The sequence below is a fragment of the Podarcis liolepis genome, assembly GCF_965112155.1.
Source record: "Podarcis liolepis genome assembly, chromosome: 8".
In the NCBI taxonomy this organism is placed as follows: domain Eukaryota; kingdom Metazoa; phylum Chordata; class Lepidosauria; order Squamata; family Lacertidae; genus Podarcis; species Podarcis liolepis.
This window is the reverse complement of record NC_139560.1, coordinates 9023372-9046328: the sequence shown is the minus strand read 5'-3', so window position 1 is coordinate 9046328 and position 22957 is coordinate 9023372. Positions and strand designations below refer to the sequence as shown.

Sequence of the window (22957 nt, the reverse complement as noted above, 5' to 3'; positions counted from 1 at the left end):
TACCTTCCTGCCGGAGCAGTACCTATTTATCTACTTGCACTTTGACGTGCTTTTGAACTGCTAGGTTGGCAGGAGCTGGGACCGAGCAATGGGAGCTCACCCCATCATGGGGATTCAAACTGCCGACCTTCTGATCAGCAAGTCCTAGGCTCTGTGGTTTAACCCACAGCACCACCAGTGTCCCATAAATAACGGTAGAGCTTATCAAACCCATCTGAACTATCTCCACTTTCAGCCCTGTCAACCAATAGAGTCTCTCCATATAATAGCAGCCTGAAATCAGACAAACATAGTAAAAATTATTAGACGAATTGAAGAACTGGCAGGGTTCTGAGCCCCTGAAGAGTCTGGTCAGTTCTCCTTCCACTTTTAAGTTCTGCACTTAATCTTGGATGTCAGCTGCTCTCCGTCTAGAAAATATTTACCTTTAGTTTCACCTCTATAATTGTCTAAACACTTTAAGCAGTGAGTCCTGCATCTCAGAACTGTCTTCTCATTTCCCCCACCACCTTGACTAAATTTTTCTTTAAATAAAGCACTGACTACCATCATCATTATTTATCAAAATGATTACAGTTTTAGACAGTGGAAGAATAACAGTAACAGCTCTTTGAATAATTTCATTTATTTAAAAAAGCTATTTAATATATACACAAACAACAAAATAAACTGCATAGGATTCTTCCTGAGTTTTTACTTGATGTTCCTCTTCTTGGTACGTTTCTTCCTGGGCTTCGGGATCAGCATGGATCTCCTGATCTGTACAAAGGCCTTCATTTTTGTTTCTGGTATAATCCTGAAGATAACGAAAAAGGTAGCTACAGAGACAGGCCAGAAGAGAAGGAAAATATAGGCTCCCATACTTGCCTAGAGATGGAACAAAAAAGGGGCAGTAGGAAGGAAGGAAGGAGAGAAACAGAATCTTGGTTATTTATTTGTCACACACACATATTCTTTTGGAGTTTACCCTTCAAGGAGCTCAAGACCAGACTTCCAGATATTTGCCACAAGTGGTGGCAGTGGTGCATTTTGGACCAGCTCCCCGCCCACCTAACCCAGGTTGACCTATCTCTATTTTGCTCTACGTTATTGTGCACATTCAGGGTTGGCTCCTTCCTGCTTGCTTGCTACGAGTCCACCGGCAATTCCACCCAAAGAAGCCAGCTATGGCTTTCTTGCCTTAGGAGGCACCATGGGCTCTGTCCAGGGCACTGAAAGAGCGCATGGAAGAGTTTGACTGTGTGGGTCAATAATGCAGGCAGAGATTACAGACAGGTCCTCCTCTGGAGAGGCATCTGCAGAGTTGTTCTCCTTAAATAAATAATTTTATTTATTATAAGGTCAATTCTGTATCCAGGGCAGCTGTCTACCAACTCCACCTGGTACGCAGGCTGAGACCCTACCTGCCCGCGGACTGTCTTGCCAGAGTGGTGCATGCTCTGGTTATCTCCCGCTTGGACTACTGCAATGCGCTATACGTGGGGCTACCTTTGAAGGTGACTCGGAAACTACAATTAATCCAGAATGCGGCAGCTAGACTGGTGACTGGGAGCAGCCGCCGAGACCACATAACACCGGTCTTGAAAGACCTATATTGGCTCCCAGTACGTTTCTGAGCACAATTCAAAGTGTTGGTGCTGACCTTTAAAGCCCTAAATGGCCTTGGTCCACTGTATCTGAAGGAGCGTCTCCACCCCCATCGTTCTGCCCGGACGCTGAGGTCCAGCGCCGAGGGCCTTCTGGCGGTTCCCTCATTGTGAGAAGCAAAGCTACAGGGAACCAGGCAGAGGGCCTTCTCGGTAGTGGCGCCCGCCCTGTGGAACGCCCTCCCACCAGATGTCAAAGCGATAAATAACTACCTGACATTTAGAAGACATCTTAAGGCAGCCCTGTTCAGGGAAGTTTTTAATCTGTGATATTTTACTGTATTTTTGGTTTCTATGGAAGCTGCCCAGAGTGGCTGGGGAAACCCAGCCAGATGGGCGGGGTACAAATAATAAATTATTATTATATTATTATATTATTTATACCCCACCTATCTGGGTTTCCCCAGCCACTCTGTGCCACTTCCAGCAGAATATATCTCTTTTCTCTTACTAAACAATTCGTGGCAGAGTGGAAGGTGCTGGTGTTCGCATGGATATTATTATTAATTCAATTTATATACCAGCCACCCAGAGTGGCTGGGGCAACCCATTCAGATGGGCAGGGGATGATGATGATGATCTCAGGATGGTGTACCCAGGGATGTTGGGAGGTGCAGTCCAGCAACATCTGGAAGGGCAGAGTTTCCCCATCACTGCACTGAACCTGATTGGAAAATATGCAGATTCCTGAGATGATTTAACATTCAACTTTAACAAAACACACTGGCTGGATTGGGGGAAGGGTAGAAATAATGGCAAATAAATAACTTCAAGGGTATGGCTTCATTTGTGGGTTTGGGGAAACAATAATGGTGCGATAAGGGGTTTACCGCACTTACGACCAAACGGAAATTCAAAACGACTCACCTCAATGTAAAAGAATATGAATTCTATAAGAAACCTACTGAGCCAATGCACAAATCCTGCAATCGCAAATGCTGAGGCCCGGGATGACTGAAGGAACAGCTCAACCACAATTACAGATGAAATAGAACCTTGGTAGACAGAAATGATTTAGGGCATTCAATACCACTTTTATTTTATTTTATTTGACTCACTAGATTATCTGCTGCATTCATATCTTTCATATCATCTAAAGAACACAATGCAAAGACCATAAATAAGCAAAACTGTCCTTCTAGCACAGCAAGCGCCATATCTGCATTTACAGCATTGTTAGTCACTTAGCACTTTTGTCTCCTGACCGAATGCTTTCCCTGGATTGCACAGGTTTTGAAACAACTTGTTCATGGAACTATGTATAACCTGCATTTTTCAGCTCTTGCAGTAATATTCAGTGTACAAAGCCTCCATGCATTCCTGAGCTTTGAACTTAAAAATATAAGTAACCTATGTTGGAAAACTGAAAGCGGAAATGTTTCTTGAAGAATGATACCCAAGTTCTAGTTTCCAGGAAAAAAACATTCAATGAGGCCTTTGGCTGATTAACATCCTATAGCCTTTTAAACATATGTTGTGCATATTATGTTTTTATCTTGGATTTTTATGTTGTGAACCACCTTGAGATCTATGGATGAAGGGTGGTGTAATAATAATAATAATAATGATGATGATGATGATGATGATGATGATAATTTTGGCCACCTCATGAGAAGAGAAGACTCCCTGGAAAAGACCCTGATGTTGGGAAAGATGGAGGGCACAAGGAGAAGGGGATGACAGAGGACAAGATGGTTGGATAGTGTTCTCGAAGCTACCAGCATGAGTTTGACCCAACTGCGGGAGGCAGTGGAAGACACGAGTGCCTGGTGTTCTCTGGTCCATGGGGTCACGAAGAGTCAGACACAACTAAACGACTAAACAACAACAAATAATAATAATATCATCTAAGCACTTACCTGATCCTATACCATGTCCAAAGATGAATATGTTTTCCAAAACTTTTCTTACATGCACCATTTGCGGGATAAATTTCTGTTGGAGAAAGCAGGTCATGTTTATTGTCCACAGCTGAGTTTAATGTGCATTTGAAATGTTTGTGTTCCAATTAAGGTAGGATTGTCCACCAGCTCATTTCCCATGAATTTCCTCCCTGAACATCTGGATTCCCTCCCCCCTCACCCACCAATTCAAGGTGAATCGAATAAGTTTTGAAAAATGCAGCTCCACTCAAGATAGTGGGCACATTGCCTCTCTTCCCCCCCCCCCCATGAGATGAAGCATCCATTCTGACTACTATCCTTTCCATGCACCTTGCACCATCATGGTGCCAGTTTTTCTTTGGGTAGTACCTATTTTTGAAAATCTCTGCAGCAGTATATTTTTGTCTTCTTATGTTTTAAAATGACAACAACAATTTCACTGCTAGTGAAATTTGCAGGTGTAGTCCTCATGGTGTCCTCCATATTTTGTTGGACCACAATTCGCAAAGCCAATTCCCCTCACAGGGAGTTGACTTTGCGAGCAGATCATGAGCCTGACCTATGAAGACAGGGCTTAGCTAGCTCCGTGTCACAGGGAGTTCCTGGCAGCGTCATTTCATATCGGCCAGTCCGATCGGCCAAGGAGGGCATGGCTTAGCCCATTTAAACAAGCCGCGGCCAGGCTCTTGCTCTCTTTTACCTTGCTCCCGCTTGTGCAGTTCTCCCTCCTTCCCTAAGGCTAGGTCCTTATCCTTTGACCTTGCTATGGACCTCAGTTGGTTGCCTGTTGAAGGGGCCTGGTAGGAATTTTTTCCACTTGGCAAATTGGCACCAGCCACTTGGCTTTTCGCCTACCTCATAGCAAATCCTCACAACTTTGTAAGATTTGGTGGTTAGGCATTGGAGTATTTGGTGGGAGGTGGCGGCCATCACCTACCCCTCCTATTTCAAGGGTATTCCATTGAAGGAATCTGGGGGGGGGGGAGGGTGTCCTCTGTCCGAAGCCCAGATGGGGGCCAGGGCCATAGCACGACCCCTATCGACCCCTATCGGTGACCCTGGGGGAATTCCTAGCTGATGTGCATCAATAGGGCTCCCCCTATTGGTGGTTAACTCTCAGGTTCCAATGCCTAAGCTAATACCACTCACATTCTGTAACCCATAAAGTTGTGGCCCTTTTCAGCCCATTAACCTAAATTCTGGTGTCAAGTGTCTTTATTCTACAATGGGGTAGGGTTCAGGACCTTGCCACGCAACATTCCTAACTATTGGCCATGCTTGATTGAGACTGATGGGAATAGGAATGCAGCAACATCTGAAGGATTGTCACACATACTACTTCCCACATACCCCCCCCCCCCACATTTTGGGAGGGCAATTTGGGACACATACAGACCTGCACCATTCTGCCACCTGCCACTGCCACCTGCTGCCCGCTTGCATACTGGCAGTGCCGGGGGGGGGGGACAGCCAGTGAAGGTGTGGAACCAAAAGAATGTGCAACCAAAGGATATGTCCCTTTTGATTTTGCACTCTTTGGGTCCCTGTTGGGTTAAATCCAAGAAGTGTGGCACCAGCTTCCATAAGTACATCAGCCATTCTGTTCTTTTGTCCCACACTCTGCTGGGAGTCAACTGACGCGCACCACAGTGTGGGACCAAAAAAACCTATGTCTTTGGGTCCCACGTTCTGGTGAAACTAGAGTATGGGGAGCTAAAATGAGACATCCAGGATTCAGATCAGAAGCCAAACAGGCTTCTGTCAATCTGGGATGTCTCATTCGAAATGGGACATTTGTGAGGTAAGCTTCCATATTTCCAGTTGCCACTGTTTGTTCCATAGAACTGTTGACCCATAGAATGAAGGAGGCCTCTCTTGCCTCTGAATCTAACATTTGTGTAACTTTCAGAGGAAACATCTGTCAATGGGAAACTATGTTCTTATTCATTCACTTAAAGACCTCGTACAAAATTCAGCTGAAGGTTAAAAATCCAATGCAACCTTTCTCTCAAGTCTCCTTTTACAGATGTACCAATCAGAAGTATGCCCATGCCTCCGTTCGTATGCCTTGTTTTTATTCTTCTTAAAGAAATGTCCTGTCACATCTACAGCCATCTTAAACATTGGCTTTGGAGCTTTTGCATGATACAGATTAAAGATGGAGGGGGGACAGGGCCAAACGACAAGCTATTTAATGATTCTCAGCTCGAAATCTACCAACTACAAACCAATAAATCCAGTGACATGGTTAGCATGATACAGGTCACGATGCAGATCCCAGAGCCAGTGAGAAGCAGAAACTTGTGCCCCTTAGAATCAGCCAGATACATCTAGAGAATATAGAGACAAGAAAGAGGGACCCTAGGCGTTACAACAGTACATTAAAACAGTGTTTCCCAAACTAGGGCCTCCAGTTGTTTTGGGACCACTGGTCCTGCTAGCTAGTGATGATGGGAGCTGTAGTCGAAAAACAGGCTTCATTCACTCTGGAGGGGCTCCTGTTCCATAAATTTTCATAATTTTGGTCAAAAGAGGAAAATTGGCATCTGATTTTTTTTTTTTTTGTTCCCTGTTATAGCAAATGGGTAATGGGAGAGCTTTGTTTTGGACAGTTTTGCCCAGAACCTGAATTACAGATCAAAGCAGAGAGAGCATAGGGCAAAACAGTAAACAATTGTTTTGGGTTTTTTTAAAGACAGAGTTACAAGGGACATCTTGGGGCTTATTCACACCCTTCATTGAGAAGGAATGCATATATGAATAGCAGATTTTGAAGCATGGCATACTGAATTTGTGTCTAGACAACCACAGTCGGGGGTCAAGGCTCTTAAATGAAAAAGGACCTGAAGCTAAGACTTACAATGCAATCCTCTACATATCCACTCAGAGATAAGCCCTTCTGATCCCAGGTAAGCATATGTAGCATGTTTGGCCAACAAAATACCTTTCATGTGTAGTGAGATTACAACTCCCATCGACCCTAGCTATCGGGGCCAATAGTAAGGAATGGTGTAAGTTGTCTTCAGGGCTTTTTTTGAGGCTGTACGTACCACCTCTTCACCCACCATCCTGCTGCCACCACTTCCCAATGTGAGACCCTTTTACAGTTATAATCATAGAATCACAGAATCTACGAGTTGGAAGGGACCCCGAGGTCATCCAGTCCAACCCCCTGCAATGCAGGAATCTCAGCTAAAGCATCCTTGGCAGGTGACCAGTCAACCTCTGCTTAAAAACCTCCAAGGAAGGAGAGTCCACAACCTCCTGAGGGAGACTGATCCACTATCAAACAGGAAAAAAATAATTGTTTGTCTAGTTGGAATCTCCTTTCCTGCAACTTTAAGCCATTGGTTTGAGTCCTACCTTCCAAAGTAGGTGGAAACAAGCTTGCGCCATCCTTCCAATACTTGAAGATAGCTATCATATCTCCCTTCAGTCTCCTCTTTTCCAGGCTATACATACCCAGCTCCTTCAACCGTTCCTCACAAGGCTTGGCTTCTAGACCCTTGACCATCCTAGTTGCCCTCCTCTGCACATGTTCCAGCTCGTCAACATCTTTCTTAAATTGTGATGCCTGGAACTGGACACAGTATTCCAGGTGTGGCCTGACTAAAGTTGAATAGTTGCCAAAATGCCTTTGAGGAAGGTGCCTGGCAATCGTAAGAAGGTCTCACCATAGCAGAGGCGCTTTGGCGCAACATTTTTATGATTGCCAGGTACGCTTTGATGATCGTAAAAGTGGTCGCGCCAAAGTGCCACTGTGGGAAGCGGTGAAGTAGGAGGACAAAGTGCCTCTGGGAGGCTGTGCCTGCCACTGCAGGAAGTGGTGACAGTGGCTGTGGCAGAAGCAGTCTCAGGCAAAGGGGGAGGGAGCAAGCAGGTGGGCATGCAAATGGCAGCCAGGTGGAGGTGGGGAGATAGGGGATATGGTGTGTACCGACACCTTTTTCATAGAAATAAATCACTTGTTGTATTCCAACAGCATCTAGAGAGCAGCTTGTTGGCTACTCCAGAGGTATAGGGATGTAGCCACATGGATACATCTGTATCACAGACTTAAACTGGTCTAATATTAATTCCCTTTTCCAGAGGACTTTTAGGAATCGTAGTTCTATGATAGTAAGATAGGGGTGATATATCAAAACCAAAAAAGGTTTTGACCTTTAAAGCCCTTCACAGCCTAGGACCCTTGTACCTACGGGACCGCCTCTCCCGGTATGCCCCATGGAGAGCCTCAAATAACAACACCCTAGTGGTCCCAGGCCCTAAGGAAGTTAGATTAGCTTCAACCAGACCCAGGGCCTTTTCAACACTGGCTCCAGCCTGGTGGAACACTCTGCCTCATGAGACCAGGGCCCTGCAGGATCTGATTTCTTTCCGCAGGGCCTTTAGGGCAGAGTTGTTCCACTTGGCCTTTGGCTTGGAGCCAATTTGATTCCCTCCCCCTCTTTCTTTTTCCTTTTTCCTTTCTCCTCCTGTGATGAGGCTGCATTTTAATATTTTAATGTTTCAATATTTTAATGTTGTATTTTAATCTTGTTTTTAAGTTGTATTCATTCAACTTGTTTTTATTATTGCTTGTTAGCCTCTCTGAGCCCGACCTTGGCTGGGGAGGGTGGGTTATAAATAAAAACTACTACTACTACTACTACTACTACTATTATTATTATTATTATTATTATTATTATTATTATTATTATTATATCTTCTCCATACAGTAGGCCATTTAGGCTAAAAAAGGCAATTCCCCTTAGAGTACATTGATGAAATAGTTAATGCAGCAGAATAAAGTACATAAAGACAGGAGCTCTTGCTTCTTCTAACACACGCACATGCAAAGTATTTTTTAAAAAACCCTTGTGACAGTTCCAAGTAAAGCATGGAGCCATGCAATCTGTTTAAATCTAAGGGCTTCTCTTAGAACTGGGGTGTCCAAACTTTTTTCAAAGAGGGCCAGATTTGATGAAGTGAAAATGCGTGAGTGACGACCAAAGGGCCAACCAAAGTTGTTGTTGACCTTTCTTTAGGATTGAAGTTGTTGAGCTTTTTTTAGGATTTTACCCCAGGAAATAAACTGCCACAGGGGCCAGATTAAACTTACCGGCGGGCCAGATTAGACCCCTGAAACAGACTTTGGACATGCCTGTCTTAGAAAGAATAGTTAGAAAACCCCATAAAACTACAATTCCCAGGTTTTTGGGAGAGTAGGATAGCTGCTGCACAGAAAATAATATGGCAGAAAAGATATAGAATGTTGCAGTGAGGATCAGTCTATTGAAGAAGAGTGATTTTCAAGACTTAGAAAGTGAGAGGAAAGGTAGAGGAGGCTTACCGATAATGCAATGGCACAGGAATAAACAGTGCTTCCGATTATCAAAAGTAGATGTATTTCTGCAATATCTGACTTTGTAGGCGAGATGATTCTCTCTTTATAATAGTATGCCTGAAATCAGACCATCACAATAAAAAGTGTTAGGTGAGGGGGAAGAAGCACATGATGGTGACCTGGGATTCTGAGAAATCCTAGAGTTCGTTTTCTGGTTATTTTGATTGCTGTTGTTCTTTTCTGGATGTCAACTGCTCTTAACCTAGAAGTCCTTTAATTTAGGTTCCTCTGTATAATTGACTCGACACTTTAAGTAGCAAGTCCTGTGCTTCAGAGTTGTTATCTTCCTCATATGCCTGCCATGCTTGACTTAATTTTAGTGACTGACAAAGATGGAAAATAATTCAACATCAAATCATAAAACTGTAGCGTTGGAAGGGACCAAAGAGAAGAGACTCATGACTTGGCTCTCCTCCTTTGCAAAATCTAAGTCTAAAGTGATGGTGTTAACTAGGTGTCTCCTGAACTGCATCATTGCCCAAAAAGCCGAGTAAAAGAAATATGTGACATAGAATCATAGAACTGTAGAGTTGGAAAGAATTTCCAGGGTCATGTAGCCCAACTGCCCGCAATGCAGGAGTCTCAACTAAAGCATTCATAACAGGTGGCCATCCAACCTCTGTTTAAAAACCTCCAAGGAAGAAGAGTCCACCATCTCCCAAGAGAGCCCATTCCACTGTCAACAGCTCTTACCATCAGAAACAACTCTTACTTGTCACTATTTTCCAGGATGATGAGGAACCATTGGTAAGCACTCTTTGGGATTAGTCTGTCAAGCAGCTACAAGTCCACCTAAAAGTGGCCTCATCCAGCCCACATTTTACCAGCTTCTCCACAAGAATATCAATAGGGACTCTGTCAAAAGCCATACTGAAATCAAGATTTACTACATCCCCAGCTTTCCACTGATCCACCAAGTTTGCAACTATCTCTGTATAAAGTATTGAGATTGTCCGGCATGCCTTCTTTTTTTTTTAGAAACCCATGCTGGGTCTTAGTCACCACAGCACCCCTTTCTAAGCATTCACACACTGGCCATTTAATTAAATGTTCTAGGGCCTTTCCTGGTATCAACCTCAAGCTGACTAGTCAGTAGTTACCTGTGTCTTATTTTTTCCCCTTTTTGAAGACGGGTACAACGTTTGTCCACCTGCAGTTTGCAAGGACCTAATCTGCTGTCCAAAAATTCTCAAAGATTGTTACATGGCATTGATGTACAGGGAACTGGAGCAATATTACTGGTTTCTGCTAATACACAGGAAGCAGAAGCAAGCAGCTGGAAAGAATTATTTGTAGATTCAGTTTTCTTTATACTAATTCACAGAGCATGGGAAAGAAAGATGAACTTGGGCTCTTAAAACAGGAGGGCAAATATGATATAATAGGCATTTATGAAACCTAATGGGATGAGACTCGTGGTTGGAATATAATAATTGAGGGGTATGAACTAATCAAACAGGAAGGAACGAGAAGTAGCATTATATGTAAAAGATATGTACACTTGTGAAGAAATCCAGGACTTGGAGCATGGAAGGCAGGTTGGGAGTATTTGGGTAAAAATACCAGAACCCAGGCATCACTCCACACATGCCCAAGGCTTCTGGACCCTCCTGACTGGCCCTTGGCCTGCGGCCCTGTCTCTTCATATTCACACAACTGGACGTGAAGCTTAATTGACCCCCTTCTGGCTGCACAAACCATGCCACCGCCCCCACCGCCCCTGGTGTTGGTGGCATGGCTACGCCAGACAGCAAAGGCCCACCCCTTGGAGCCCTGAGGTAAGCAGCTATTAGCATGAGTTATTTGTATGAGTAGCGGAAAACAAGCTTGCTCCACTTTAGATGTGACAGCCCTTTAGATATTTGAAGATAAAAGGGGGATTTTGATTAAACATGGATGCCATCTGTCATGGATTCTTTCTTTGAGATTGCAGTGTGTTGGACTAAATAACTCTGGAACCCTAACAACTCTACAGTTCTATTATTTTATTCTTAGGAAGACCTTTCTGATGGTAAGAGCTGTTTGACAGTGGAACAGTATTTCTGAAGGTGGTAGTTCCCTTCATTGGAACTTTTAAAGCAGGAATTGGGTAGTCATTTGTCAGGGACTCTTTAGCCATGACTCTTGCATTGCAGGGGGATGATGACCTTCAGAACCTCATCCAACTCCACAATTCCATAATTTTATAATTCTGTAACATAATCATGTTGATTTCCCCCTCTTCATGCTGAGAAAATGAATTGAAACAGGAAAATGCAAGACATGGTGATGTTGTGTCAAATAATGGACATATCAGTTCATTTCCCATCCATTTTAACTTCACGTGTGCTCATTAACAAATCTGTTCTGTACTATTTCTGCATTAATTTGGAAACCAGACATTTCTGCACAAATATTCCTTTTTCGATGCATATTTAAACACCTGGTACATTTTTCTGAGCTGAGAAACATATTGCAAAATTTCAACAAGTGCAGAACCTGAAAGATCATTGCATTCCAATCCATACGTTAATCTGATACGTGGGAATCATGTTATCTCACATTAGATGTCAGACCATTAACATTTCATAAACTTAAAGGAATCATTCCAATCTGTCTAACTGTGTGATGCCTCATTCTACATTACCCTGATGTCTTTAGTGTTCTGTACCTGTGAAATCTATAAACTTTTAGGCAGAGGCAGAGTTCCTCCACACCGGGTGCTGAGCTGAGGAGGGCGCTGCAGGACACTACAACTATGAAGTAGTGCATTCACAGAATGGAAAACAAGAGGCGGGTAGTGGTGGTGAATTTTGACCTTGCACAGGGCGCCACTGAAATCTGAAAGACCATAGTCTGCCTCTATCCTAGGCAATGCCATCTTCCCAGTAGATACACTGTCAGGTCATTCACAGAGCAGAGAAAGACAGTGACACACAGCTCAGCTCAGTTACAGTTAGTTTTTTAAAAAATTAAGGAAGCAGAACAGAGAACACATGGAGACTTCTGAGATTGCTACTGTCTAGTTGAAGCAGTTGCTCAGACTGGCTTGTACCTCCCACTTCACTCCCTATCCCTCTGTGTCAGGCCCCTCCCTCTGTTTTCAGTGAGCCCCAAGGGACCCTCTCTGTTTCTGCCTGGCTCTGTGCTCGGTAACATGCAATGGATGCATTGTTCTGGGATTAGGGGCACACAGGCTGTCAGCAGAAAATCTGTCAGGCTGGCTCTGCGATGAAACTCCTAAGTCTGATTCCTGTCTAAATCCTCTTCCTCTGCATTTTCCCTGGGGGGGGGGGGCTCTTGGTCAGGTGGTTTCCACCACTCCTCCTCATCCAGCCAGTCCCTGGCATGCACTAGGGTGAAGATGGAAACCTTGAGGCACCCTGTGTGTTGTCAGGATATATATCACTGGCCATGCTGTCTAGAGTTGATTGGAACTGGGATTCACCAACACCATAGATCTCCCCTTAAAGGTGGTTAGATAGTCTTGATCCCTGGAATAGAGTCTGGAAAACAGAGCAGGCCTCTGAGTGCATCAACATTCCCAGAAACAAGCAGTGACAATTGGTGCTTCTGAACCTTTTTGTGAAATACATTCTTATTTTACATGGTTGAAACTCCTAACAACTTGGGATATTGCTTTCCTTACCGCATTGAGGCCATCAAGCTGCTCTCCACCCATCAAGACGAAGATGCGGATGACATGCCATTTTAGGCTTGGGGTCATTATTAGCTTAAGTGAATCCATGTTCTTTTCGTCTTTCTCAATTATGTCCTCCAGCTGGAGCTCTTCGATCTCATCTTCCACGTCGCTAGTGTCTCGCAGCTTCTTCAGTACTGGGTGTGAACAGAGGCAGAGAGGATTAGACTTTGAAAGCGGTGACTTCTAAAATAAATAAATAAGCAGATTGATTGAAAGGAAGTTGGAAAGGGGAAGTCTGGAGGGTTTAATCTCTCTGGTATGCTTGGGAGTAATTCAGAACCATAAAGAAGCAATCTTGGGAATCTCTTAATAAAAATTTGTGGTATTTGAGGAAATTGTGTTGGGATACTTTCTGTATTTGTGATTGTTGCAACTGTTACACAACAGTTGCTATTATTTATACTTGCATAGATTTCCATCATGTGTGTAGTATTGTTTTGCTAATTTCATTGTTCCTAGAATTCCTCTTGTTTTTCATACTTCCATACATGCCACAAAGGATATTAGCTGCTTCCTTTTACATTACTGGAGACAATCAACAGCCCCCCCCAACCCCTGAACACATCCCCATGCAATTTTGAAAACTTGATTTAAAAAACAAGCAGACTATTTTTCTATTTCAGAGCCTAAACATAGTGCACTGAATCACACCAGGTAGATCATCATGTTTATAGCATCCATGACCGATGGCCATCCAGCCTCTGCTTAAAAACCTCCAAGGCAGGAGAGCCCACAACCTCTTGTGGGAGTCTGTTCCACTGCAGTACAGCTCTTGCTGTCAGAAAGTTTTTTCGAACGTTTAATTCGGAATCTCCTTTCTTGTAGCTTGAAGCCACATTCTTCCACTCATGATACTCAGCAACTTTTATTCAGAGGTATACTGACTCTGACACTATTGCCATCACTGCAAGTAGTCATTGAATGACCATTGACTCAGTCCAGTATACCTGAAGAAGCGTCTCCACCCTTATCGTTCTGCCCGGACACTGAGGTCCAGCGCCGAGGGCCTTCTGGCGGTTCCCTCGCTGCGAGAAGCCAAGTTACAGGGAACCCGGCAGAGGGCCTTCTCGGTAGTGGCACCCGCCCTATGGAACGCCCTCCCATCAGATGTCAAGGCAATAAACAATTAGTTTACTTTTAAAAGAGAACTGAAGGCAGCCCTGTTTAGGGAAGCTTTTAATGTTTGACAGACAGATGGTTGGGGTATACATAATAAATTATTATTATTATTATTATTATTATTATTATTATTATTATTATTATTATTCCCTAAATAATTGTGTGAAAGGAAAGTGCATTATATATCAGTTGTATGTGCATTGTTATGAAAGGCTGTTGATGACCCTCTATTAATGAGAGGATTATCAACATAAATGATCTGATAATCCTAGATTGAATTATGCAACAGGCCAAAGGTGCCTGAGGTCTCTTCAGCCTGAAGGGATATCACAGCTCTTTATGGTGCCCATACCTAGAGGTCCCAGTACCTTTTATTGCATTGTTTTCATCCTCCTTCTGAATGAAGAGATACCTAGGACTTTCAGGAAGTGAGGGCAGTAGAAAGACCTGAAGCAATGGCATGACCACAGAAATGCTTGTCAGAATTGGTAAACCTGTGAAAGAAAATAAGAGTGATTGATAATGTGAAAACACTGAGGTGGAACTTCTGAAAAGCTGTAAGTCAAAGGATGAATTTCTCTGAATTACCTTTTCGGGTCCCAATAATTTCTGGGAGAGAAAGTATCTGAGCCAACAGAACACCAAAAGAAGAAAACAGACTGTGCATCATCATTATGCGTCCCCTCAGGTGTGTAGGGGAGATTTCCCCAAGATATATGGAGACAACACAGAAGGTTATTCCTGGTTAGGTGATAAATCAAAATATAATTTACAATGAGCTTGTGATATGGTGTACAGAAACATATATAGAGAACTCTGTGTGGTACAGAAGGCCACAATGAGTCATGCAGTTAACTCCTTATTAATTTAAGAGGTCCCCCATAGACTTCTGCAAAATGCCATGCTGTCCTTCACAATTTGCATGAGAGGTCACTGGATCAAGCTACATGGAGAGATGATATTTGACATAGTTACAGAGCTGTTGCCCAGTTGCAGCTCCCCACCATTTCAGGCCCCATAAAGTTACAGAAAGAGGTGTTCTCAGTGACTACTTCTTAACTTTGGAGATTTCTCCCCATGGCTGGTTGCCAAAAGCCAGAGCGCTTGACGCCATAGACACCAAGATGTTGCCCAGTTGTAACTTAAACCAAACTGAGCCCCACAAAGGCTTGCAGAGAGGTCTTCTCAGCCGCTGCCTCTTAACTTAATAGATTTCTTCCCTAGCTGCTTGCCAAAGCCAGAGATTGTTCATCTTCCAGAACTGGAATTAAATATGTTCATTTAAACTAATTGTGATGGCTAGAGAAAAGTTAGAAGAGAAGTAGCCAATCTGACAAATGAGATTTTGACTACCATTCTCAACATCGTTTACTATTCCACCATGGGTGGGTGGAAAATATAAATCAACAATATTTGCCTCCCACTGGAGTAAATTAGTATAATTACCACATCCCAGATCTTTGGGATCTAATCTCTAATCTAATCCACCCCAAACATCGTTCTTCATGTCCTTGGAGACTAAGGGAGAGGGGAGTTTGTCACAGTAAGACAGGCAGACTCCCAGGATTCTTCTGCAGCCTCTTGCCTGCTCTCTGCTTCAGCATCTGAGTCTGAATTGCTCCTTGTCACAGGCTCTCCCTGCTCACTAAATCCTGTTGCCCCTACAGCATCCAACAACTCCTCCCACTCTTCTCCCTCTGACCTCTCCTCGGTGTCCCACCACCAATACCCGGTTTCTGAGACTTCCTCCTCTGGAGTTTCCCTTGGAGTTTCCCTGGCTGGTGCCCCCCCCCCCCCATCATCCATTCAGTCCCTGAAATCAGCTCAGATGAATCTTGTGCATTTCAGGATGATTTCTTTTTACAAAAAGGCAAGCCAATAAATTCAGGACTCCGACTTACCTGAACATAATCCAAAGCAGAAATCGATAAAGAGGCTGTATCCATAGGTTCTTATCAAGTGTGAGAGACCCAATAGTACAGAACAAATAATGTACAAAATGTTAGCTATCATCAAAGCACCTTTCCTGAAAAAAAAAAAGCGGGGTTGAGGGAGAAGATGCCAATGAATATAAGATGCTATCAAAAGAGGAAGAGGGGAGTTATGGTGCTTCCTACTTCAACTGTTTGGACTGAATTTGGGATGTCACATCGCTCATTCCATCTCTCAAATCGGGAGAACTCTACCGATATTTTGAGAGTAAATGACTGGGACACACGAAACATCTCCAGCATGGTTAAACAGGGTTTCCCTTCTTTTTGTATTGGACCTGGAACCATTAGAAACTACCCAAATATTAAAAGCATCATAATAAAAAGTAAGGAACATCTGGCTAACTTAAATGCTGATTAAAACATGGTCCTGATGCTAGCAGATGCTTTAGACACACCACCTTATTTACACCAGGAACTGAATGGACATAACAGGGCTAAAATAAATTAATCAAAATCAATTTTAAGGGTTTTCAACATCCCACCCAAGATTCAGATTCTAATTCCAATGATACTTATGTGTCCCACGTAGATATAAAAGCTTCCAATATTTGGAAGTTTGGGGAACCATGAGCCTAAAGAAACTATTTCTAGCGGGGCTCCTATAATCTCTGGACAGCTTTGTCCCACTGGTTAAAAATAATAATGATGAAAAGTGATTTTGAAAGGTTGTCTTCCTTTGATCTTGCCACACTGAGAAAAAATGTTTCTGTAAAAAAATATATATTGTCTGCCTAAGTTGTTACATTGCCTAAGTTGTAGCTTTTCCAAGTTCTTCCCGTAGATATATCACCCTAAATTTTGGCTGCTTGGCAAAAACTATTTGAAACATTTATATTTGAATCTAAAGAGGCTTGGGTGAAGATATTTTACCTACACAGAACAGTTTAAAAAGTGCTTGGATAAATAAAACTATATTGTGAAGCTAACCAGTCAAAAGCAGGCTATACCCCTAATATCGAGTAACACAGCAAAAGCCTAGAAACAAACTGAACAAATGCACAATACGGGAAATTCAATGGATGTTGTTCTTTTAGTGGGGATCTGGTTAAAGAATTTAGATTGGGTAACTACCCTAAAGGTGACTCTTCAGATATGCAAATCCAGGATGAAATGTTTACCCCTTCCGAAATCTCAGTTATCCAAATTGTGTGCGGTCCTTTTAATAATAAGAATACTTAAATATTGTTCTGTCTGTAGTGTTAGTGTAGTGAAAGATAAACCTACCAATGTGGTTTCAACAAATTTTGTGTCTGTAGGATTATAATGCATTTGGAGAGCATGTTCCCACCACCCTAAAACAAAGTTCATTTACCTAGCTAAAAGTGATCAGATAAGATTCCAGGACTCTGTCCCTCCCTGCCATACAACACTCCCTGAAATGTTTAGTGAAATATAAAAATTATCTGACATCATCCCCTTTGCCTTTCTCTGAAATCCCATTCCATTTGGTCGAATGCCTTGGGCAGGTGGAATGAAACTAACAGACGGCATTTTATCTTTTATTAGATGTTACTGGGGAATGTAGGTCAGCAGCAACCACCCATTCCCGCATCCCCTCAAAACTGCATGCTAGGAAATGCAGTTCACCATTTAAAGGGTTATATCGATACCTGCCAAATCTATCCATCAGCCAAGCAACAGGAAAGGACCCACAGATAGCTCCGAATGGAAATAAAGCCACAGGGATAGTGGCCAGGACCAGTTTATTAGAATCTACTCTATTTCCAAGCTCTTCCAATATAGTTGTGTTATACAAGTCATGCAGGAACTAGGAGAGAAGCACATAACATTCAACATTAGGACCTTTCTGCATAGTGTATGGCAGCAAAAGCTGAGAGGCTGAGACCTGGCTGAAACCCTGGAGAGTCATGACTAGTTAGTGTGAACACTGTTGAGGTAGATGTACCAATGGCCTGACTCACTATGAGGAAGCTTCCATCATCATCATCATCATCATCATCATCATCTTCATCAATAGCTGCCCATCTGACTGGGTTACCCCAGCCACTCTGGGCAGCATCCAACAAACTAAAGTAAACTAAGACATCAAACACTAAAAACTTCCTGATACATGCTGCCTTCAGATGTCTTCTAAAAGTTGTATAGTCCTTTATCTCCTTGTCATCTGATGGGAGGGCATTCCACAGGGAGGGCGCCTCTGCCAAGAAGGCCCTCTGCCTGGTTCCATGTAGCTTCACTTCTTGTAGTGAGGGAACTGCCAGAAGAACATCAGAGCTGAGTGATGGGGGTGGAGACGCTCCCTCAGGTATACACAGCCAAGGCCCCTGAAGGCTTTAAAGGTCAGCACCAACACTTTGAATTGTGCTTGGAAACATACTGGGAGCCAGTGTAGATTCTTTAAGACTTTTGTCCTATGTTTAAAAAACAAACAAAACAGCAAATTCTTGGCAGAGAGATGCAACCAATGCTGGATGGACAGTGGGAATGTCGGGATGAGGAATGACTCTGCCACATTCACAGTGAAAAAGCTAGTTTCTTGCACAAGGTGATCATCTGCGATGTCCCAGAAATCACAAAAGCTGTCCCCACCTTTATGTCATTCTGTCATTTATCAAACTTCTCAATAATTCAGGCATGTTTGGGGTACCTGCTTGTGAAGCAGCTTGCATTAGTAACATAACAACCCCCTTTTGCAAAACCTAAGAATTATTTTTTTAAATGCTAAGACTCAAAATGGGTGTAGTTTATGGATTATGGATCAGCTGCAACACAAACAAATTCAGTGGTGTTTATAACACAGCAAGATGGGTGGGGTATAAATGATAAAGTTGTTGTTGTTGTTGTTGTTGTTGTTACATTATGGTGGAGCAGTTAGAAAGGAAATGGGGTGAAGTGGAAGAGATGTTGTGCGTTCTCACTATTCATCCATGTGTGTGCATATTCACATGCCACATGCGTGCCCAGGAGGGTCACGACTGATATGGAAATTTTGATATTAGATTATTGCCTTAGATGTTCCATGTGTTTTTCCAATAGTAATTGCAGAAGTCTATATAGGATTATATATCAATGTGCCAATGAATAATTTGATTCTTGTGTTTCTGCATTTTTCAACTCTCATGCTACACTGTGTAAACACCAAATCATTGCATTCCATGCTTATCTGACCCTAAAAAGGCACAAATGACCAGCCTGGAAATTCATGAAGATTTTTAAACAGAAAATAAGCATCTTGCTACAGAAATGTGGGGGACCAAATTTAAGACTGGGGTGTGTGAGAAACCGAGAGAACCAAAACAGGCGGATCCTTCCATCCCTACTTCCAGTATGTGGCCCCCCCCTCAAATTACCCTAGGTGGAATGTGGCCCTCAACAGTGTAAAAGCCCTGTAATAACTGCTGCTTTAATAAGCCAGCTACACTGCAGCACCATCTTACCACAGTTGGAGAGTAGAGTAGCCACATGTTGTAACCATCACACTGTGATAGGAGGCAGGAAGCAACTGAGACCCAAATAAGAAACTTTGACGACTCCTGCAGGAAGGATAAGCAGGTACTGTGATGAAACTGCACAAGGTCAGATACATGAGAGCAGCTGCTCATGTGTAGATGTTAAACGAGATCATGAGTGAACTATCTGTGCAGTTCAGTTTCCTGACAGTGTATGTGCTTCTTTTCTGATGTCCATGCTCAGTGCATGGAAAGCAGGGTGACAGGGTGTCAAGGAGCTGTCAGGGAGCCAGGTCAACCACACGGCAGGCACACACACAGAAGACACACAGCAGAGTCCTCTGATTTGCCTTAATCCAGCAAAGACATAGCTGAAACTGACCACTAGCTCTGCCCATCCCCCTCTAACCTATCAGTCTGGATCCCTTCCAAGCACACAGAGGCTATGTAGAGAGGCTGAGCTCCTCCTCTGGGTCTGTCTGGCCTGTTGCTCAGCAATGTGCAGGACTTTCCTTGAGAGGAGTGTCAGAGTGGGAGGAGAGCCAGGACTGGGACCATCCTGCTGCTGTGGAGCAGGGTCAACCTCTGACTCCTCTATGTCCAAGTCTGCTCATACACTGTGACTTTCAGCCTCTCCCCCTGTCCTGGAAGGGCCTCCTTCTCCTGTCCTGACTCCCCTTTGATCGCTCAAACCTCCTGCTTCTAGCACCTCCCAGCTCATCCCTTCTGCAGACTGCTCTTCAGTGTCACACCACCAGGATCCAGGATCTAAGTTGTCTTCTTCTGTGCCCTCCCTGGAGGGTATCTTGGGTGGTTGGCTCCCACCACTTCCTCATCCCGCTAGTGGGCAGAGCACACTAGCCCTCCCTGCTGCAGCTGTGATGGATGTACTTCTAAATACTCCTGCCACACATTCCTTCTCCATCTTAATACGGAGAGCACATTGTTTCTGGTGCCTTGTTGGAAGTAAACCAAGTCATGATCAGCATATTAACAGTTAATTTCTAGTACCCATTTCATTCCACAACCAATCCAAGAGTCGGGAAACTGGAATCTTACAGTCCAACCAGGAGATTAAAACCCATCACAGGCACCAGCTGCAAGATATCACTGATTAGAAATGGATGGGTGCCATTAATAACTTCAGTACCAGCCTTGAAATGAGGGTTGTAAATTCCATGGGGCCCTGGAATTTCCCCCTGAACCAAGCTGCCATCTTACCAGTTTTGGCCCATCACTCTGAAACTACTCAAAGGGGGGGGGGGGAGGTTCAGTTTTGAACTTAATCCTCCCAAGAAATAAATTTATCCATCACAGGAATTTACTAAATCCGGACAACCACATTCCTGGAAATATTCATAAATACAATGCGAATAAGGGCAAGATTCAGATCTAAACTGGGCAACATTTAGGGAATAATGTTGTGCAGATGAAGCATGCGGCTGCCTAAATCTCGCAGATGGAGAATGTGCCTTTAAAACAGTATTTTGTGCTAGGGAACCAGGTCATGTAACTAAGTTTAACAGGCTTCAAACCCAGCTGGTATGCTAAATTATTTTATCAATTGTTTTTATTATACCAAACTAACATATTAATCATATAGATTTAGAACAACCCATAATATCTTTCCTTTCTACATTGGGACTACCCTAAGAATGCCTAATTCAAACCAAATGTATTATGAGTTGTTCTACCTATAAGAATCTGGGGGGGAAATTACACATCAGTTTGGATTGATAGGACTCACCTGTGTCTTGGTTGTTCCCTCGAAACTCACCCGGGTGTTGGCTGTTTCCTCTGAACTCACCAGGATGTTGGTTGTTTCATCTGAACTCACCCGGATGTTGGTTGTTTCCTCCGAACTCACCCGGGTGTTGGTTGTTTCCTCTGAACTCACCCGGATGTTGGTTGTTTCCTCCGAACTCACCCGGGTGTTGGTTGTTTCCTCTGAACTCACCCGGATGTTGGTTGTTTCATCTGAACTCACCCGGGTGTTGGTTGTTTCCTCCGAACTCACCCGGATGTTTGTTGTTTTATTGTCTACCTCTTCTTTCTCATCCATAGTTTCTTATTTAGGAGCCCAGAAAGAAGGCTCACCTGTCAAGAAGTAAGAGAGTTCTTTTCATTTGGACCTACCATCTGTTTCACAGCTACAGATCCATAAGTTTTGAGGCTCTTCCATTTAGTTAGTATGTCAAACAGTCATGCCTGGGATTTGATCCTACAGAGATCACCAGGATTGTAGGGGGACCGGAGGCACAGGGCATTGGAATTCAAGGATTTGTTTTCAGAGCAGGAGTGATTATGTCATCTGTTGGTGTGAGGCGGTAGCTAATTTGTGTGCTAGATTAGGCTAGCTAAAGTCCAAATATGGAAAATGATCAAGCAGAAGCTGGATACTTCCTTCCTTTTCTTTGATGGAATTCCATCTTCACCTTGGACTCCTAGATTGTGACACCATTTAAATAACCACTGAACTGGATAGATATGGAATCTAACTGTAGGCAGCCTCCTCATCTTATGCAGGACATGAATGGAGAGGATGAACAGGCAAAGAACACATGGACTTACTGTAGCTTTCTCTTACTGGCGAGGAATGGAGTACTGAGTCAAGCCTTCTTTTATTCTGAAGTAAAGCTCTCGGAACTCTGTGTTGTGAGAGCCAATCAGAGGAAGGAGGCCAGAAGGTTCCAGGAAGCTGTTGACAATTGGGTTCTGAGATCATCCCTGCTTACAAGGTCTGGTTTAGAATCGCATTGTCACAGCAATTTAATATGGGTTGCTTGCTGGTTGGAGCTAGAATAGCATTGTGGCGAGCTGACTGAATAGGGAAGTCCCCTGCACAGAATTTCCATAGTGTGACCACATTTTTTCGCAGCCTTACTTCTTCCTTCTGCAACGTGAGGTTAACAACATTGACCTTTCTTGCAGGGTCGTCATTTGGACTCCAATATAATTCCCAGGAAACATTTGAAAATGTTTTAGGCAAATGCTGTGTTTCATTTAGCTTCCAGCATTTCACCTTTCAAAATAGCTGTTTTTAGAATGCTTCAGTTGTCATGCCAGACAATGTTCCATATTCCATGTTTCATATTCCAGCCCCCATTTGTTGAAGGCTCTTGGAACCACTCGCATAGATTACAATGATTTACTCTACAATAGTTTCTCCTTCACTGATTTAAAAGCCAATATGGTTTGTGTGTGTTTAAAAAGAATAATTAATCTTTCAATTTTTGAATACATGAATATATCATTACAAACAAAACAATATCAAGAGTTTCCTGCCAGATTTTTTAAAAAAGTTATGTGCTTTAAATGTCCTGTAATTAGTAAAAGGCACTCCTGGCTACCGAGGGCATCTTCACCTCCAGTGACAGAGCTGGACCCAAGAACACCCAAAAGTTAAGTACCTGCTCCTCTAGGAAAACCTCAACCCCATCCAAGGCAGGCAACTTACTGTCTTTCTAGATCCCGGAACAACTCACCCACAGAGCTTCTGTCTTGCCAGACCCTATTTATCCATTCATCCAGACCACCACTGCACCCAGAGTACAGACCAGGGTCTTCCCAGTTATTCCCAATTCAGATGTTACTGAGAAAGTTGGGTATCATCAGTTTGCTGAAGACACCTTACTCCAAAACTCACAATGGCTTCATATAGATATTTGATAGCATCTGAGACAAAATAGTTCCCCACAGCACCCCATAGTTCAAGAAACAGAGGGCCAAGAAGTCATGCAACACTACCTTCTAGAATCACTGCAGAACATTGCTCCCTGATACCCACCCACCCCCTACGCAGTCCAGGAATATATAATGGTCAATGGTGTCAAAAAC

General features: G+C 43.3%; 1 protein-coding gene across 5 annotated transcripts; it reads right to left on the bottom strand.

The window, feature by feature from the left end:
• Positions 1-607: 607 nt before the first annotated feature.
• On the bottom strand, positions 608-22136 carry LOC310713060 (solute carrier family 2, facilitated glucose transporter member 5-like). 5 transcript variants are annotated; one of them, XM_083516758.1, is made up of 13 exons: positions 21692-22136; positions 20868-21217; positions 19109-19204; positions 17321-17478; positions 15618-15742; positions 14305-14457; positions 14085-14210; positions 12544-12731; positions 8862-8972; positions 5758-5859; positions 3506-3581; positions 2514-2641; positions 608-867 (listed from the first exon to the last, which is right to left on the bottom strand). In XM_083516758.1, the coding sequence occupies exons 2-13, from the start codon at positions 21180-21182 to the stop codon at positions 694-696; spliced, it is 1752 nt and encodes a 583-aa protein (XP_083372884.1). In that variant the 5' UTR covers positions 21183-21217; positions 21692-22136; the 3' UTR covers positions 608-693. The 5 variants fall into 5 exon arrangements, with proteins under 5 accessions (XP_083372884.1, XP_083372886.1, XP_083372888.1 ...); XM_083516760.1 differs by having other exon boundaries at positions 20898-21217; XM_083516762.1 differs by having other exon boundaries at positions 20988-21217.
• Positions 22137-22957: the final 821 nt, after the last annotated feature.

Excerpts from the sequence above, each read along its gene's own strand:
- LOC310713060 (XM_083516758.1), bottom strand. The coding sequence starts at position 21,182 with ATGGATGAGAAAGAAGAGGTAGACAATAAAACAACAAACATCCGGGTG. Across the intron at positions 19,205-20,867 it reads AGGGAACAACCAAGACACAG|GAGTCGTCAAAGTTTCTTAT; the intron begins GTGAGTCCTATC and ends TCCTTCCTGCAG. Across the intron at positions 15,743-17,320 it reads CTGATGGATAGATTTGGCAG|GAAAGGTGCTTTGATGATAG; the intron begins GTATCGATATAA and ends TTTTTTTTTCAG.